The 20,145-nt window shown below is 40.8% G+C and overlaps 1 protein-coding gene and 1 long non-coding RNA gene across 2 annotated transcripts; both read right to left on the bottom strand.

Annotated features, from left to right (window-relative positions):
* Positions 1-1,118: 1,118 nt before the first annotated feature.
* LOC149596506 (uncharacterized) lies at positions 1,119-2,819 on the bottom strand. The gene is made up of 2 exons (XR_016379387.1): positions 2,328-2,819; positions 1,119-1,821 (listed from the first exon to the last, which is right to left on the bottom strand). It is a non-coding gene; the product is annotated as an uncharacterized LOC149596506 (long non-coding RNA).
* Positions 2,820-12,502: 9,683 nt separating this feature from the next.
* Positions 12,503-17,356, bottom strand: LOC149596507 (uncharacterized). The gene is made up of 3 exons (XM_089861483.1): positions 16,889-17,356; positions 16,745-16,821; positions 12,503-12,902 (listed from the first exon to the last, which is right to left on the bottom strand). Exons 1-2 carry the CDS (start codon positions 17,354-17,356, stop codon positions 16,807-16,809), a joined length of 483 nt encoding a protein of 160 aa, XP_089717609.1. The 3' UTR covers positions 12,503-12,902; positions 16,745-16,806.
* Positions 17,357-20,145: the final 2,789 nt, after the last annotated feature.

The raw sequence follows: 20,145 nt of genomic DNA on the forward strand, positions 1-20,145 counted from the left end.
ACTGTTTGTCGTAGCCCTAATTCTTAATATGGCTAGATGGGGGACAAATTGGTCTATAACATACTCGAAGGACATCCCCGTATCTCCAGTAGAAACAGAGTTACGAGCCTGCAAAGTATAGTCTAATGCATTTTCTATGGAGGGGTTTGTTTGTTCACGTATTGCTTAATTACTTGACCCTGTTGCTTCGATTAAAAATAACAACAAATCTTTAGTGTAGCGGTTATCGCATCCGCCTCACTCCCGGAAGGCCACAGGTTCAAAACCGCGAAGTTTTTTTTTTTTGCTTGGAACATGCAAAGACCTTTATAATTATCCGAACATTTGCGTCAAGGTCACATTATTTACATCCCCGTATCTCTGGTAGAACCAGAGTTACGAGCCTCCAGAATTTAGTCTAATGTATTTCCTATGGAGGGGTTTGTTTGTATACGATTAGCTTAATTACTCGACTACTGTTTGTCGTAGCCCTAATTCTTAGTATGGCTAGATGAAGGACAAATTGGTCTATAACATACTCAAAGGACATCCCCGTATCTCCAGTAGAAACAGAGTTACGAGCCTGCAAAGTATATTTTCAAAAATCAAAAGTAACCTTCTAACAATAAGTGAGACAAAAAGTAAGTTGACGACGATATTGAGGTAGCCTCAAGTTTAAAGTATCCTTGTATGGGGAGCAAAGAGTACTATAACATATCCAAAGGAGATCCCAGTATCTCTTGTAGAACAAGAGTTAATTATGAGCCTCCAAAGTTTAGTGCAAAAATCATAAGTAACATAATAAAAATAAGTGAGACGATACCAAAGTTGACGAACATTTTGCTTAATATCTCGGCAGTAGTAGGGACTACCTAGTTGCGCAGAGATCCAAGATGGCCGCCACCCCAAGATGGCCGCCCTCTCCTCATCCACCAAACTTGCAAACAAAGATTAAGCTAAACTCCTACCTGACCAACCCTACCTTCCAGCATGCTATGACTCTTTAGAGGGGTTTTACCCATTTTTCCCCCAAAACAAGCTGTAGTTCTTTTAATAAACCAGTCTAGTTATTTTGTAAGATTCTTGTTTGAATTTCCCGCCATAAAACCTTTAAAGTATGTCTGAGAAACAAAGATAAACATATAAATAAAGATTTTTTAATAACAAATACCAAATAATATATACAATAAAATAGAGAATAACAAGAATATAAATAGAGAATAACAAGAATATAAATATAAACAAAAATTAAATTAAAACCAGAAATATTTACCGCTACTTTTACCGCTAATGTCTTTAAATCGAAATTTTGAAGGTAGTTGTTTTTATCTTTGGCGTAAAAAGCATCTTGCTCAAAGTGACATTTTGATTTTCAAAACTTGATATTTTAGTCGAAATCTTAACTGAAAGCCGCTCTTTAAATCGTAATTAGCGCCGCGTTTTATTAACAATTTCACGACATCAACGTGGCATTCACTCTAGCGGGGCGTCGGCCACTAGCTTTGTTCAGGCACTCTGGTGGTACATGCCTCTATTGATTCAGGAAGATCTTGGGCATTTCGGCTCCGAATCTTATCCACGTTGATCGAGCGAACAGCTGTTAAGTTTGAGAAGGACATCGAAGTCAAGGCCTCACTGAAGAGAACGTGTTCCATTTGGTGCAGGGTACGCAGAACCTTATGCGCTGGCACGGCTTGTCGGGTTGTACGGGCCGATAAAATTCTGCGTTGACCCTTTACCTCCCGAAGGAAGTTACATCCGAGCCACTGCGAGGCTTGGTCTTCTTGTTCTGGTCTGGTTGTTTGAGCCAGAACTTCTCCTTCATTGCAGCGTCAGCCCGACCTTGCGAATGAAATCGAACCACAACCAAAAGGCTTTGCTCGTGCATTCTTATGGCTGAGCCGACTTCACACAAATTTTACGCAACTTTCAAGAGACCAATGGAAAACACGTCAAATTAAGTCTTGCCGCGGAAGAAGTAGCAGGACTTAACTTAAACTCGATTTTCCTTCATTGCAATAGTCCGTTGTATGGACGCATATCACACTGCAATGAAGGTCGATTCATGAACCTCCTCGACATTAGCCATCAGGATGCACGAAAATAGCTTACTGATGGCTTGGTCACTCTGTCAGGAGAAGTCGCGATAGAAATTGCGACTTCTGACAAATTTACGCAACTTTTTGTGCAGCCACATGTAGCAAAGCCGAGATTGTACGGAAAAGCTACGTAAATCTATCCCATGAATCGAAATTGGTCCCTTTTCAGGCAATGCCCGAGAAGAGACAGTTGGCATAATCGAAATTGGTCCCTTTTCCGTTGGAAAATTGAGTTTGGTCTTTACTCACCCAACAAAAGCGGCACGAGTTAAAGCAAGACATCTTTAGTTGGACTTTTAAGAGCATAACTGAGCAACTGATAACTTTCTCCGCGAAACACAGAGCTTATATACTAAATGACCGAGAGCAGATTTAATATTAAACAAGTTCTCTAGATAAAAAAATTTATTTTTTAAGGACCACACCCTGTCGACCACACCCTGAAACGTACTATTAAAGCCCAACGTCTTATATAATAACTGCATCAAACAAGTTGAAAACCGGCTCGAACTAGTCAGGGCGTTGTCTTTTTTATCGGAATCGGGTAAGGTCAATTACCTAGCTACGTAGATTTTTCAAGGGTAACGACTTTAAAAGTTTAAGAATTTTTTAAAGTTTTTTTTGATGAAGATAAACGGCGTGTATTTTAAGATCGTCCATAGCTCAGTGGTTAAAGGCAGGGTCTACTAGTGTAATACCTAAAAAGGTGGCGAGTTCAAATCCCGGCCAGTCTACCGAGCTATGCCCGATCTTTTTATGTATAAAATAAGGTTTGTTTAAGAAGTTGGGGTTAGTTGATAAACAGGCGTTAGTCATGAATGACGACTTTTTTTTAACTTTAGCGTCTAATACGTGTTTAGATATATACCCAAACAATACCCAATCAAGTTTTAAAAATTATTTGCATCAACCTCTTAACTTGAGTAGCGATTATGAAGTTGGGCTGGCAGAAATCATATTTCCAAATCATTGGGTGAATATAAGCGAAGAGTTTAACAAGTTTGAAATTCAGGTTGTAAGTGACCCAAACCATGGCAACTATGCAGCTGTTCGAGAGCCTGTTGAATATCAAAAAATAGAGATACCTGTCAATCGTTATACCAAGACCAAAGAGTACGAACTGCCCCAAAATTTTGTCGAGCTGTTAAATGATGATGTAAACAGTCATCCGTATTTAAAAGGCAAATTATCTTTTAAATTAGTGAATAAATATAAAGACGGGGCCCTGGGAAAACAGTTAGATACAAACTTTCCCGTTTACCTGCAAGTTTTAGGAGAGGAAAACATACGGTTCAAAATACCAGCTGATTCCCCCTTGACCACGCTATTTGAATTTAAAGAGAATAATTACGAGGATGTTCCATATATATCAAAATATCCTGTATCAAAGCATGCTAAAAATATAAGTTTAAATTACACTAATAATTACGTGGAAATCGAAATTGATAATGTTGGAGATAGTTTAAAAAAAAAATTTGATTACAAGTACATTCCCAAAGCCGCCATTAAACGTAAAACAAGCCACGAAGTTCCGTCGATAAGAAAAAAACCTCAACCGGAATATAAGCCTGTAGCCCCATCTATGCCTATTTTACCGCGAACTACTCCCTTTCTTCCAATTCCTATTACTGCAGCTAAGCCCGTAGTACCTGTACAACCACAGCCACCCAAAATAACCCCTCTTCCAAAACGAAAACCTTCACCACCACCCAAAATAACCCCTCCTCCAAAACGAAAACCTTCACCACCACCCAAAATAACCCCTCCTCCAAAACGAAAACCTTCACCACCACCCAAAATAACCCCTCCTCCAAAACGAAAACCTTCACCACCACCCAAAATAACCCCTCCTCCACCACCCCCGAGACGCTCCTCTCCTCCACCACCCCCGAAACCTCCCTCTCCTCCACCGGCACCAGCACCACCAGCCCCGAAACAAACCCTACCACCGCCCCCGAAAACCTCTTCGCCGCCACCACCCCCAAAACCTCCCTCTCCTCCACCGGCACCAGCACCACCAGCCCCGAAACAAACCCTACCACCGCCCCCGAAAACCTCTTCTCCGCCACCACCCCCAAAACCTCCCTCTCCTCCACCGGCACCAGCACCACCAGCCCCGAAACAAACCCTACCACCGCCCCCGAAAACCTTTTCTCCGCCACCACCCCCAAAACCTCCCTCTCCTCCACCGGCACCAGCACCACCAGCCCCGAAACAAACCCTACCACCGCCCCCGAAAACCTCTTCGCCGCCACCACCCCCAAAACCTCCCTCTCCTCCACCGGCACCAGCACCACCAGCCCCGAAACAAACCCTACCACCGCCCCCGAAAGCCTCTTCTCCGCCACCACCCCCAAAACCCTCCACTCCACCACCGCCCCCACGCTCAAGACCCCTCGCCCCCTTTGAACCATTAACACCCACACCTTCGCCCACACCCCCCTCATCTCCAGAGCTACCCGTATTACCGACTCCCTCCCCACCACCGGTTGATGAAAAACCCTTGTTTCCGCAGCCGGTTGATCCGCCGAAAAAAAAGCCTGAACCAATTATTCCCGAAGAGCCTAAGCCTATTAACCCTGAAGATTATGACAATTACACAGTATTGTTCTTACCTCAAACTTTTAAAGCCAGTAAAACGCCAGAGAAAAACGCCGAAGGGCTTTATCGAGCCGTAGCCAACACTTTAGAAAAATTAGTATTTAAAAAAATTCAAGTAACATACCACACAGTAGATAATTGGGGGTATGCTATCGTGTATAATTTCAAAACACCAGAATGGGTGGAAATTAAATTTTCTCCCCAAGTAGCTAAATTGCTTGGCGCTGACCCCGATAGATATTACTCCGGAAAACACCAACTAGGACCCTTGAGCATGACGTTAGAAGAATATACTATAGACAAAGACAATGCATACATAGAATATCGAGTCAATAGAACCATAAAGCGCTATACCCCCTGGGAAGAACCCTGGCTTTATTTCTTTTTTAAAGTGTCAGGCGAGTTTAGATCGACAGATGATTATAAGATTTATGAAGAAATTGCCGAAAACCTCCAAATAACTGCGCGCAATTTTGACCCTTTAAGATTACATCAGGCCGAATTTAGCGTTATTAAGCAAGGAGCGGAGCATTATTTTAGAATCCATTGTCCGGCAAAAATTGAAATGCTCTTCCCAAAGGAATTGCGTGATATATTAAATTTAGAAGCTGAATACGTTGGTGGGACGTTTCTATCCACTAAACCTTTAGAGCGTAATTTTACGCATTTCAAAACAACTAATGACACATTTGTAAATTATCGCGTTCATGACTCACTAATGCATCTATTTACTAAGACTAGTGTCGCAAAAATCAAAATACCCGCGGGCGATTATATTTGCGATTTTACGGCAAGCGGGGCCGTAATTCCCTTCTCTTTACATTTAAAAATCATAAACCAGTTATTGGGGGTTCAAGAATATATGCCTCGCCAGTATTTTAAAATGTACATTCTCAAAAATGCTCTGGAAGATAGATTTTATGTTCGTATCGAAATAGAGCCAGGTGTTCGCGTCTCGGTAGCTGGACCAATGGCCAAGTTATTTAACATTCCCGAAGAGGGAGAATTTTTTCAACACAGTCATTCGGGAGTGGCTCTGGTAAATCCTCGATTAAGAATAATGACCCTGACAGCGGATAATAATTTTTGGACTAGCGAATACGATGTGGATAGATTTCCAGAAGACCCAAATATGGCTGACCAGCCGTCCCTACCCGGATATCAACAGGATAACCCTCAAGGCAAACGAGTTGACAATTTTGCATGTGAAATTCCTCCCGGGGTTTATTATCATATTAGCGATGTTTTAAGTGCCATGGGCGAAGCCATGTCCCCGGCGCATAGGAAAAGTCTAAAATTTACGCAGAATGTAGACGGAACCGTGACGGTTTCAAAACTGAACGATACGGTTTCCATTTTGTTTCCCAAAACAACACCCGGCCGAGGACTGGGACGATTGCTAGGTTTTAGTAGTAATCAGTTGGATCGGTATATCAATAACGAGACTTCGGAGTATCCCGCTGATATCATGAGAGGCGTCGATGCCATGTTTGTTTATACCAATATTATCCGTCAACAAGTAGTGGGTGGTGGTCAAGCTCCTCTGCTACGTTTCATAAAAATGCCGGCTTTTTCGCTGCTAGACGAGGAGAACCAGGAAATATTTAATAATATCGACTTTTATCCAATTTCAACCAGCGATATACAAGAAATTGAAATTGAATTGAAATCCGATTACGGGGAAAATATTCCGTTTAATTTGGGCAAAGTATATATTAAACTGTTTTTTAGGCGTCGACGTCAATAGCCCAGAAGCAATGGTACCTAATAGATACACTCTGTATTTCCAAAGAGGATCCTCCCTTCCGGCTTTACACGCAAACGTTTTCCAATCCGGAGGTCGTTTTAGTGTTGGCGGTATCTTTAATTCTTTATTGCGCAAAATTACACCCTTTATTAGGCCGGCCATTAGTACTTTAGCGTCCGAAGCTGTTGGGTTAACGAGTAGAGTAATTAGCGATGCCCAAAACCCCGGAATATCACCTCGAGAATCGATTAAAAGAAATGTCAAACAATCTATAAATTCCCTACTACATAAAGGCGTGGACCGGTTCGTCAACACTCAAAGCGGGACGGGCCGAAAACGAAAGAGGACTGCTAAAACAAGCCGGAGCAAACGTGTTAAGCGACGCACTAAACGCGATTTTCTAGACTAAACATGTCGACCTACGAAAGTGTTCTTTCCGACTTTGAAGTATTTGAAAAGCCAGTGGTGAATAATAATATTGTTGGGACTAAAACGACTGCTCATTATCCCATTGCCCCACTAACTAATGCTAAATATGTAGAATTTATCATTCCCCCCTCTAACAATTATCATGATTTGACTAAAACTCTTTTGAGAGTAAAATTTCGCGTTTTGCACGAGGACGGCACGGCCGTTCCAGATGCGGAAAAGAAAGTCTCGGTGACAAATTTAATAATTGCCTCGCTATTTTGTCAAGTAGAATTATTTCTCAATGGCATCGCTGTCCAGCAACCTAATAATATGTACCCATATATGGCCTATTTTAAAATACTTTTAAATTATGGACAAACGGCGGCCAATTCTTGGTTAACTTCTATGTTATATTATTTGGATACCATTATCGAACCGGCGACGGCTTTAGATAACGCCAATATTAACAAAGAAGATAATGGTATTGGTCGTCGCGCTAAACGCGTGGCCCAATCAAAGACGTGCGATGTAATTGGCGAATTATTTTTGGATATGTTCAAAACGCCCAAATTCTTACTAGATAATATCGAGGTGCGAATTAGACTTCATCGAAGCTCCACGGATTTCGCTATTATTCACAATGAGCAGGGCAAAAAGTATAAGATTGATTTAACGGAATGCACTTTGTTTACGCGCGAAATTGAGGTTAATCCCGAACTGCAACTAGCTCACGCCCAGATGTTAAACTCGGGAATAAACGCTCGCTACGAAGTAAACTCTATTGTTATGAAAAATTTCTTAATAACCACCGGAACGCAAGATTTTATTAGGGACAGCTTGTTTACGGGGCAATTACCCTCGCGAACTGTCGTGGCTTTCGTTACTAATAAAAAATTTGTAGGGGAAGCAACTTCCAACCCCCTGGATCTCCAACACTTCAAACTCGATTTCATGCAATTCTCTTTAAATTCGCAAAATTATCCCGATATCCCCTTTACGCCCAATTTTGACGACGACCAGTACGTTAGATGTTACAATTCTTTATTCGAGGGTCTCGAGATATTAGGTCTTGACCGAGGAAATATTATTTCTTACGATTTATATAAGAAGGGCTTTTTTGTCGTTGTTTTTGATTTGAGTAGAGAGCATCTCGCTTCGTTAGGTCTAAATTCCATGCCCCAGACTGGTAACTTGCGATTATCGTTAAGATTTAGCTCTCCGCTAACCGAAAACGTCACGTGCATTGTCATGGCCGAATTTCCAAACAACCAATTAATAATATCTAAAAACAGAGAAATTATTTATAATCACCCCAACGTATAAAAGACTAAAACTTTATAAATACAATATCAGTCGCGAGCCAAGATGCACCAAGTACACACCGTCACGCCAAAGCTCGATATTTGCGTCATTGAATCTATTGAACCTAAAATATTAATTCAAAGATCGGATACGCGTACAAAAACTATATTAAAACCTAACGCCTGGTACGCTTTGTTTCGGTTTCAAAATGAACTCACGTCCTTTTTTGACGGAAAAATACCTCGCTATCATATTTGGTTGCCCGTCAAAGAGCGCATCAAGCTGGAATGCTTCGTCAACTCGAAAGATGAACGTCTAATCGATCTTCGATACTATGAACGAGGTAGCGGCAGTCGTTATTTCCTCAACTTTAGCACCAGCGAAGGATTTAGCCTGAACAAAACAGGATGGCAGACGTTGATCGACTTAAAGCCGTTGATTGACGAGGATCTCAAGGCTAAAGGGATAGCTGTCTGTCGCATGCGCGAATTAATTTTAAACGAGCTCACTACCACCTTGTTTGACGTCACTTCCACTTGCGCCAACGTCGAGTGTCGAAAACAAATATGCCACTCTCAAAGCTGCTCGGAATTTGACACAAATTTCAGCGATCGAGTCGAGCGTAATTTGCACGAAGCGCTGCCTCAACTGGATCGTGAGAAAATTTTGCATCAATTTGAGACCGACCACGGATGGATCGAGGATCAAGAGGATATTTACGCTTATTTTGTCAACAGTTTTGCCGATTTAAAGAATGCCTTGATTTATGGCTATTAAGATAAATGTATTGATATATCGTATTTGTTTAACTGATATTGTTTTTATAAAATACCTTTGCGTGTATTAAATAAAGTTGTTTATTGGGAAACCATTTAGTCGTTATTTATACTTGTCAAGACATGGATGCTAAAATTAGAAAAATTTATTACGACGTGGCAAATCCGGCCGCTTATGGGTCGCTAGCCAGATTACAAAAGGCCTTACCGGACGTGCCAAAAGCAAAATTAATCGCCTTTCTCGAGAAACAACCTGCCTACACGAAACATCGATTTCGAAAATTCCGATTCAAAACCAACCAAGTGTACGCCTCGACTATCGATGACGTTTTTCAAGCTGATTTGTTGGATCTACCGAAATTAAAACGTTTTAATAAAAATGTTCGCTATGTTTTGTGCGTCATTGACGTCTTAAGCCGCTACGGATGGACAGTACCTCTTAGAAACAAAACATCTGGCGAGGTTATCGAAGCTTTTAAAAAAATATTTCGAGAGAGGATCCCTTTAAAAATATACACGGACTACGGTGGGGAATTTAGTTCGCGCAACTTTGCCTCCTTCTTGAAACGAAACAATGTGCAAATACATTTTGCCAGGAGTCAGCATAAGGCTAGTTTAGCGGAACGCTTTATTAGAACAATTAAGGAACAAATTGCCCGGGTTATTACGGCCACGGGGAATAAAAATTACGTTAAATATTTACCTTTAATTACTCAAGCCTATAATGAACGGGTTCATTCAACTACTGGAATTGCACCGGTTCATGTTAATATAGATAACGAATCAATCATTTGGAATAAACTGTACGGGAAATCAAACGGAATTAATCGATACGCACCGAGGCTTAAAGTTGGCGATCACGTGCGTCTTTCTATAGCTAGTAGAGTATTTAGAAAAACCAGCTCGGGAGGCACCTTTACTGACGAAATATTTCGAGTTGTTGACGTCATACCCAGGTCACCGCCCGTCTATCGCGTAGCGGATTTAAAGGGGGAGCAAATTTTGGGTGTTTTTTACGGCGCCGAACTACAAAAAGTCTCGTTACCCGAGACTAAATTATGAACACTTCGCAAATAAACGCTCTCTTAACTTGCGACAAAAGAACGCGACCCTACTATTTAGGATGCTTCCCAGTAAACAGACTCCCAGAACGGCCAAAAAGGTCCAAATTTTGCTTTATATTCAATAATGAAGCAGCTGGAGAGGCTGGAGAACATTGGATAGCGTGCTTTTCTAACAATGACACGGTGGAAATGTTTTGCACTTACGGAAATTCGCCGCGATACTATAAAGTTAATTTAAAACGATACGGGAAACGAGTTGTTTACAATAAACAACAAATTCAACATCCATTCTTTCAACTGTGCGGTCTGCATTGTAGTCTGTACCTAGCACTCCGCTGTAAGGGCGTAGCTAGAAAGACGATATTAGACGCCATCTATGACCAGAATCTTAAACTTAACGACTATGTCGCTTTATTATATTTATCTTTACATTTAAAAAAACATGTACACAGATATTGTTCGCAATAAAACAATTTTTTATTTGTCTAAATATTACATTTTTTTTTTTATTAATCAATATCGCGCCATTTATTATGCCTCTTTCTCCTCTCGTTAGATGGAACCAGCGGTCCTAAGTTTTGGAGTTCGTCTTTCTTTTTCCGAGGTTTTTTCTTTTTTTTCTTGTTTTTCTGTTTAGCGGAGGCCGTCTCAAACAGGTTTTCCAAGTCCGTTAAATTGTCCCCGTTTTCCTCCGCTAAATTCTCTTGTTCATCGACAATTTCCTCTTGTAAATCGTCGTCACGATTTGCATAACCGACAGCTCCTTCTTCTAGCTCTCTTTTTGGCGTGAAAAATGTGTTTTGCAAATGATTCGCAAGAACTTCGGCTTGCCGTTTCACCATATCTCCAACATAGGTCGGCCCAAATTGTTGGTAAAAATCTTCTGGTGTTGGTGTCCCCGCAGCCGTTTCGCTTTTGAAAACCTTTTGCCGAGGCTCGGCTCGTTTAGGCGTAGTAAAAGAACTGCCCGAAGCGCTTGTTGTCGGTGATGACGTGGCATAGCTCGGCCATGACAATTGTTTTTTTCGCGGGGGCATTTTAGGGGTGACCGGTAATGGTGGCGTGGGGACATTAGACATTGCCTGTGTTACGACCTCAAATTTAGGTAAAGGAATTTGTTTCTCAATACTTAAATATTTCTTAAAAGCGTCTAAATATTTATATAATTTATCGTAGGCATTCAATGGCGATTTTAAAATATCCTCAATCTCTCGGTCCAAAGCAGAGTGCTCTTGGGCAGCTGTTGAAGTTACTGCAGACGCCGGTACAAGAACCATTTGTTTCATAGTTTAGCAGCTATGGCTTGGACAATCGAAGGCAAGATTGCGGCAAGCAACGTCGTAAGAAAACCACCTGATTGCTGCAACAACAGCTTTTTTTTGCTTTTCTGCGACAAGGTACTTGATCCGAGTTGTCTAATAATTTTCTTGTACTTTGCTAGCTTTTTCTTGCGGTCTTTACTCAAATAAATACCCCCGCCCTTTAAATTCTTACAAATTGTCTGAATGCTCTTTAATTGAGGCGCGCTACTATTGTTTAAGAGGGTTCGCCGTTGTTTACAGCTAGTTTGACGCAAACTCTGTAAATAAGGGACAAATTTGGCAAACTTGGTCGAGGGACGCGCTACGACGAGCCGGGAGCGTTTTGCTGATCGACGTTTAACGCGTGGGGCCATTATTCAAATGACAATTAAATTTAATCGACATAGACATACATAGGTGATTCGTGAGGTAGAACTCGCGACCTTAATCGTAAATTTTCCGGAGTTTCTTGTTTTAAATCAATTAACAAATAGCTATAGGGTTCTCTAGTGGCTAGTCTGTACGCCTCCGTAATACGCTTCGGGTTATCTGGACTTATTTGTTGCGCCAAATATCTAATAGAGGCGACATCTCGAGGATTTTTCATTATTATAAAATAGGAAGAGTTTTGAGAAATTATCCGCGATTGGCTACCCTTGGGAAACAGTTGTTGAGTAATAATAATAACCGTATACCCTAAATGATGCGACGACACGCACACTAAATCGGCAATATGAGCTTGTTTAAATAATTGGCTAGCTAAGTCGTCTAGTATCAAGTAGGAGTCGCGATTCATTTCCCAAAAGTCCGGATCCGCCGTTGGCAAGCCTTGAATAAATTGAATTCCCGGAATCAATTGTTTCAATTTTTCATAGTTTGGCTGCCAGGCGGCGTAGCAATAAATAACCTTTTTATGTGGTGGGTCAAACATAAGCTGATGATTTTGCAATAAGTTACTTAAAAGAAAACTTTTCCCCGCTTGCGTTGGCCCCACGATTAGAAACTGGGCGGGTGTTTGGAACTTTAAAGAATGCGAGACTGACTCGGTTGGATTCATCTTGATTAATAAACATTTTTATTTTAATTAACAGTTTATATATATATATAATCAAAAATACAATTAACCCAAAACCCAAAGACCCTTAATAAACACAAATTAAAAAATATTTAAACAATATAAACGAAACCCTTTTACCCAAAAAAAATTCCCCTATGAAGTAATTGTTTTTTTAAAAAGTTTCTCTTCTAATTCCAGACAACGCTGGCGGAAGCGTTGAACGTTGAGGAGGTTAAAGTTGACGCGAGACTCGGAGGGTAGTTGGTACACACGCACTACAGAAGAAAACACGACGGATTTATGCGCACGCGCACTTTTTCGTTTCCCGACCGCTCTTTGTTGATGGCTGGGCATGTTTGGATTAGAGGCTCGCAAACATCCTCGCCCTCGCTGGTCGGGAATTCGGAAAACCCCTGACGCAGTGGTTTGTTGTTGCACGGTTTTTTGGAAACCATCGGACACGATGGACTGTGTTTCCGATGTTCCCTCGATGGATGGTCCGTGCAACGCCACTGGTACAAGGCGATGCCGCAAAAGGCGCAGCGCGTCGTCTGTGTTTCTACATCTGCAAGATAGAAACCGTCTTTGGCCAGGGCTTCGATAGGAACGCAAGATTCCCACAAGCCCTCAAAAGTATGTCTTCGCCTAGCCTCGTAATTCATGCGAGAGAGATGTTGAAGCGGGTGTTGCCTCTTTGAAACCGTAGGGTCGACTGGTTGTCAAATCGGCGTTCAACAATCTCTTATTCGAGGTTTGGCGAAATCTTTTGGTGATTTTAACGGCCTCTAGCTGCAGCTTGTATTTATCCCGTTTAAAATTAAAAGGGACATTGACTGTAACTTCCTTTTCCGGATTCATCGCTACACTTTCAAAGGTTTCAAAGTCAAGTTTTTCAAGATTTTCTCGATTTAACGTCAACCCTTTAATTTTCTTGACTTCTTTTCCTTTGCTAGTGCGAAACGAGTAACTTTTGGCACCGGTACTACAAAAGGAAGTTATATAATCACCGCCGAGTTCATCCGCCCAGCAACCAATATGATTGCCAGTTGGAATGTCAAACTTTCCCGGTAGATGGCGGTAGATTATCGAGTCGGTGTCACAATACAAGGCTGCGCGGTCTAATTGAAGCAGCATCTTGTTCAATTCGAGTCGCCCGTAGCAAGAAACAAAGCTCCCCACAATGGCCGACCCCAGTTTGTAGTCCGAAACGTAATCGCTTTTGGCTTTGTACGATAAAAGAGCGATCGACTCCGTAACTGGCCGTAAGTCGACTAATTCCAGAGTGTAATCGCTCGCGTATCGTATCAATTCGTAATAATTGTTGATAAAGATGCTGCGAATCTTTCCCGTATTCAGAGCCATGCGACCCCAAAGAGAATTTAAATTAATTTTAGCGATATTACGCAGTGAAGGATTTGATTGAATATCCGCCACGGTCAGAGAAAGCTTTTCATTCTTGTTTATATCAGCGATATACGCCTCTTTTTGCAGAGGCGTTTGCGCGTGAGCGGGAAATCCGGAATTCTTCACTTTTAGGGCGATAAAATCAGTCATGTACTGGGCGAAGAAATATTCCGTTTTTGGATAATGGTACACCTCGAATATATCGAGGAGTTTATATCCATGCTCCATAGCGGCATAGACTTCAACCGTTGGCCAGACTGATTCGAAAGCCCTTTCGTTGACAGTGTGATCGCAGATTTCCGCTCGCAATTCTAGACACGTGCGACAGAGGGCGTAGGCTAATTTACCACCGCTGCGGAAGGGAATTAAGGGGATGTGGAGATCTTGAGGGGGAAGCAGACGACAACTCATAACGCCAAAATACCAGCCTGGCGATTTGTCAAAATCTCTGCTATAGATTATGGGGTGGCCGCTAGGGTACGGACAATCGCGACAAACTTTCGGGTACAAAGAAATAATATCCTTGTAGAAAATTTTCTCCTCACCTTGCACGTGGCAGTTAAGAACAAAATTTTCCGTTCGTCCCCCATAGAGAGCGCTACGGGCTGATATTTGAGGTCGAAAAGTTAAACTTTTGCAGAAAGCCTTTGCTTCGGCGTTTTCTTTTAAAAGCTTAGCAAATTGACACTCAAAGATCGAGGTATATTCATACCCGACCATCTTCTCTTTAATAAACAGCTCTCTATCTAGGGTCCGCTCGTACAGAAATCTGTTGCTGGCTTTGAGTTGGGTATTGTAGGCATTAAGTTTTTGGCATGGACAACCGTGAAAGTAGCAACCGTGGAAATCGTAGATTTTGGGAGGAGTTTCGCTATAGCCGTCGACTAAATAGCGACCCACGCGGTACTCGCCCCCGTAGCTTAAAGCAGTGCGCAATTTTATATTTTCAGTTTTCTCCACCCAAGCGAGATATTTTAAGCTAATTTGACTGTGATTAAATTTTGCGTTATAGCCGTTAGAAGGAACAATACCCATGCTGTAAGGTTTATAGTAATTGTTAAGATAAATAGTGGTTAGAGCACCCGCCAAAGTAATATTTTTTAAGCAGAAAGGGTCTAATTTGGTTAGATCTACGTAAATTTTTCTAAAAGCTTCGACGCCTTGTCTCAGGACTTTGACGTCTTGAATGCAATATTTAATAAGCTCCTCTTTGATGTTGTAAATAGATCCTTCCATTGACGCGTACCAAGTTTGAAAATCTCGATAATCATTGGCTTTCATTTGAGCTACGTTAAAGTACGAAGCTTCAGGGATGACGCCAATGTAATTAAGATTTTCTTCGGTATGAAAATCAAATGGAAAGAATCCTTTCGCCACATCGCCGAGGCTAAACATGCTGGTGAAATTACGCAGAGGTTGACTAATGTAATTAAAGCTATCGAGGAATCTAATTTGCGGTCCCTCGAGATGAATCATGAGAATTTTACTGCCGTCAAAAATAACGGCAGGGGTGACGTGTCTATGGACTAAAGCGTTAAGAATTAAGAAGTTATCAAAAGCTTTCGCGTAATGAGCTACGACTTGAGTGTTAGTAAAGCGCGGTTGGTACGTTTTACGTTTCTGTCCAGTCAAAACTACCTGCTCTACGCTAAATAAATAATTTAAAAATTGCTCGACGCAATTGGCGCCGTAAAAAATTTTGGTTTCAAAGCCAGCTTCAGTCTCTACGTCGCAAACTAGTAAAATGGGGACGTGGATATTATTTCTAAGAATAGTCTCAATGTCGTAATAAATAAACCGCGAGGCTTTCATTTTGGTTTCCAAAGGCATAACAAAATGTTCACCTGGCGGATGGACTATTTTACACTGAGAGCATTCGGGATTGCAGTCGTGGTCGTCACCCATCAGTCGCCCACATTCTAAACATCGTTTTTGGCTCGCGCAGGTGCCATTAAGTAAATGAGTTTCGTAGCAGGGGCCCGGGAAAAAATAGCGGTGGCATTCGTCGCAAAGTTTTAAAGCATCCTCGTTAGTTAAATGAAAAGCTTCTCCTTGACACCGAAAACATATATAAGGTTTTGTATCCTCGGGGCATTTATGCTCTTTTAACAATTCGTATTTGTAAAAGGATTTTAAGCATAAATCGCAAGAGACACAACCGCCCATCATGCCGTGCCAAGTTTTTGCGGGGTGGATATGGTCGCCAATTTTTAATAGATAGATAAATTTAGGAGCTTGGGGGCCTTTGAAAAATATGGTAAAATTATTCGCAGCATCAACGATTACGATTCGATAATGGGGAACTAAATAATTTTGAAATTTTTGAATATCTTCTAGAGTAACAAAACCTTCGGGGACTCCGGCTTTCCTGTGCAAGATTTTTGCAATATTACCTTGAAGAGTGCTATTGCGTCTCAGTTTGTTAAAATTGTCCTGGTTAAAGGGCGGACCTTGCTTATTTTGTTGATAAAAATTGCGATCGGCCATCTCTTTACCCAGAACTAAACTCCGAGCAAAACAGAGATTATCATTATTCTCCATAAAAATAAATTGGTTATTTTGCTTAACGAAATAATCCAAATTAACCAAAGTTCTATTTTTTATGGATTTATAATAAGTCCCTATATTAGCATCGAGGTTTAGAAAAATAATGTCAAACTGAAAATCTTCCCCATTAAAGACAAAGTCCCGACTAGATTGCGTTACTCTATAGATGGTGCGCATAATTCGCTTACTGGTGAATTTGTCAATTTTTATAAATTTAATATTAACAGGGGTCGTCAATCCGGGGGAGCTTAAAACAAATCGAACCCGATTATACCCGGGATTCTCGGTTACTAATTTACGTATAACTTCGTCGAGAATTTTTCGAAAAATTCGAAAAAAATCTCGCGTTGGAATGTCTTCCAGATTTTTGAAAGCTATACGCAAATCGATTTGTTTACAATGCCACTTGCGACTCGTTTTGTCAATCTGCCGCTCAATTGTGTAGTACCGGTTTACCTGTGCGTGTTCCTCTCCTCCACTACCCTCCGAGTCGCTACCGCTGCCGCTGCTCTCACTGCTCATTTTTTGAATTTCTATCACAAATAAAAACAATATAGAAAACATTTTGGTTTGTAAATTTATTGTTAAATAGATACGTACTTTGCTAGGCGGCTGCTGAGCGGCTTCTGCGTCGTTCTTCACGTCGTCCACCAAGCGATGGAAAGCGTTAAGGAGTTTGATGGCGTCTTTGTTTTTAGCGTCAACGACTCTTTTTAGCCGCTTATGTCTACACTCCCACAGTTTGTCCGCCTGGGCGTCTTTTATATCTTTAAATTTATAGATACTGATGTCTATGTAGAAATCCCCCTTTCGCGGGGGGATTTTAGTTTCAAAATATTGCCCGTCGCTTCTCAAGCGATAGGACCCCTCAACCCCGTTGACGCCGACAACGTGTTTCTGCAACACGTCCTGGACAAACTCCTCGTCGTCAGAATCGAGGAGGATCTCAACGGGGTCGGGTTTTACAAATTGACTCAGCGTTCGTTGACCGTTGCTGGATCCTTGTCGATTATTAGGAGAAGACGGTGGAGATTCAAACATAGATTGAGACTCTTGGTACTTGTTCATGGCTGGATCGACTGTGAGAATCCAATACCAATGCTCAAGCTTTTATACCCAAAATCTCAGGGCCATTTTTTTTTAGAATACAGGCTTAGACATGGTTTTTTTTATTAAGAGTTTAAAAAATATAATTATGTCTGATACGCTATTTTTAATTTGACCTAAAAAACATTTTTTATTGTGGAGTTGGTACTAAAGATTATAGAAGACATTAGGATATCTATCTATATAAAAAATACCTCTATAGTTTAATATTAATATACATTTATTTAGATTTAAATCATGTCAAAAAAACAATTTCCGTCCCTCCCAAAGTAATTAGTTTTAACCTTCACTAATAAATTGTTTTTCTTATATAAAGCGATCTCGTGAGAATTATTCAAATTATTCGAAACACGCCTAAACAAGCTTTTGCATACGAATAATATTTGTCCCCTTAGGCATTTATCAAAGTAACTTCTTTTTAACCTTCGCTAAAGGGTTTTTTATATAACACGATCTCGTTTGAATTATTTAAAACACACCTAGACAACTTTTTTGCATACGAAAAAAAACTTAGACCTCGGAGAGATTTTGTAATTTTATACCTATATATCTAATTAACTTTTTGGCTATTTATTGAATTTTAAAAATCTTGAAAGTATTGGCTAGACACTATTAGATTTGACCTCGCTAATTTTGTATATAAGCCCCGTGTTTCAAAATGAAAGTTATCAGTTGTTTAACTTCTGTTTCTGAAACACTATCCCAAAAACTTTAAGATGTCTTTTTCGACCGCTCCTCGTTTGCCCTGCCTGCCCGTGATCAAAATCCATCCGGCAGCGCTTACTCCCCGTCGTGCCACCCCCCAGTCGGCCGGGCTGGACTTATATTGTCCAGTGGATACCGTAATCGACCCTCACGGTATCAAAATCGTGTCGACTGGGTTAGGCGTGATGCTGCCCGAGAACAGCTACGGCCGCCTTGTTGGCCGTAGCAGCTTAACAGCCCAAGGGCTGTTTGTCGCCGAGGGGACGATAGGTATGTTTATTAGTTATTTTATAGTGTGTAGAAGTATAATAATTCTTAACAATAATAGACGCCGACTATCGGGGACCCCTAAAAGTCGTCGTCGCAAATGTCGGGGAAACCCCCTACGTTGTCAAGCGGGGTGATCGTTTCGCCCAATTGATAGTGACCCCGGTTATATTGCTAAGACCGGTGGAAACGGCGGTAAATATTTTCAAGTTTTTTAATTTAGAATTCAACTTGTAACATGTTTTTATGTTGTTTCTAGACTTTGACCCCGACGGCACGCGGCAGTGGGGGGTTTGGGTCGACCGGTGTTTAATCTTTTTAAATGATGGTGGGTTTTTTTCATATAAATATTTGTTATTGTATATATTATATTGTTTGTTATTAAAAATTTTTATTTCTATATTTGTTATTCTTGTCAGACTTATAATTATAGGCTTATTTTCTAACTCCACCTTAATTAGCCTATCCAATGATATTATCTCTTTACTTACGCTCCGCCTAATGTGACAAATAGGATCCAATTAAAACTGCCGCTTAACTCTCTAGTATGTTACATATAGCACGTACTAGCAATTTAAATATCATTTGTTATCATAGCCCTCGCAATATGTTGTGCCTCATTTTCTTTTTTGTTTACGGGTTAATAGTCAACGTTTTGTTAACTCTTTACGAAATTGAACGGCGAAGCAGAAAACAATTAGAAAATAAACCCAAACGTCCCTCCGCCGATTGCACTTCCGAGCCAAATAACGATACAGGGTCAACGTGAAAAATGAACTCTTTAAAACATGTTTGTTTATCCTTGTTGGTTGCTGATTATTTTGTAATATATATTCTGTATTTATTTATCACCCATATCTGTACATCTTATAAAAAGTAAATATTTGATGTCTTAAAATCTGTGCTTTTATTAACTTTAGGCTTACAGAGAAAAAAGGGTAACACCCAATGTTAGCAAGCCAGGGATGACGTCAAGGTTGACTATAGTTTTAGTTTTAGTTTAAGTTAAGAAGATGATGTCATGGGGGATGAAAGTAACAGCTCGGGCTAGTCCAGACTTGTCTGAAAAGTTTTGGTTTGAGTTTGGTGGGTGAGGAGAGGGCGGCCATCTTGGGGTGGCGGCCATCTTGGATGTCTGCATATCTGTATAGTCCCTACTACTCTCGGCTCCTGTTTGTCATAGCTCAATGTTTTTAGTATGGTTAGATGGGGGACAATTTGGACTATATCATATCCTAAGGACATCCCCGTATCTCTTGTAGACACAGAGTTATGGGCCTGCAAAGTATAGTCTAATGCATTTCCTATGGACGGGTTGTTTGTTTACGTTTAGCTTAATTACTCGGCCCCTGTTTGTCGTAGCTCAATGTTTTTAGTATGGTTAGATGGGGGACAAATTGGACTATAACATACTCAAAGGACATCCCCGTATCTCCAGTAGAAACAGAGTTACGAGCCTGCAAAGTTTATTTTCAAAAATCAAAAGTAACCTTCTAACAATAAGTGAGACAAAAAATAAGTTGACGACGATATTGAGGTAGCCTCAAGTTTAAAGTATCCTTGTATGGGGAGCAAAGAGTACTATAACATATCCAAAGGAGATCCCAGTATCTCTTGTAGAACAAGAGTTATGAGCCTCCAAAGTTTAGTGCAAAAATCATAAGTAACATAATAAAAATAAGTGAGACGATACCAAAGTTGACGAACATTTTGCTTAATATCTCGGCCCCTGTTTGTCGTAGCTCAATGTTTTTAGTATGGTTAGATGACAGACAAAT

Source organism: Phalangium opilio, unplaced genomic scaffold (assembly GCF_054372755.1).
Source record: "Phalangium opilio isolate 3A_F unplaced genomic scaffold, DU_Popi_V2 ptg000390l_1, whole genome shotgun sequence".
Taxonomy (NCBI): domain Eukaryota; kingdom Metazoa; phylum Arthropoda; class Arachnida; order Opiliones; family Phalangiidae; genus Phalangium; species Phalangium opilio.

What these genes read in the sequence shown, in the direction of transcription:
- LOC149596507 (XM_089861483.1), bottom strand. Translation starts at nt 17,356, where the DNA reads ATGAACAAGTACCAAGAGTCTCAATCTATGTTTGAATCTCCACCGTCT.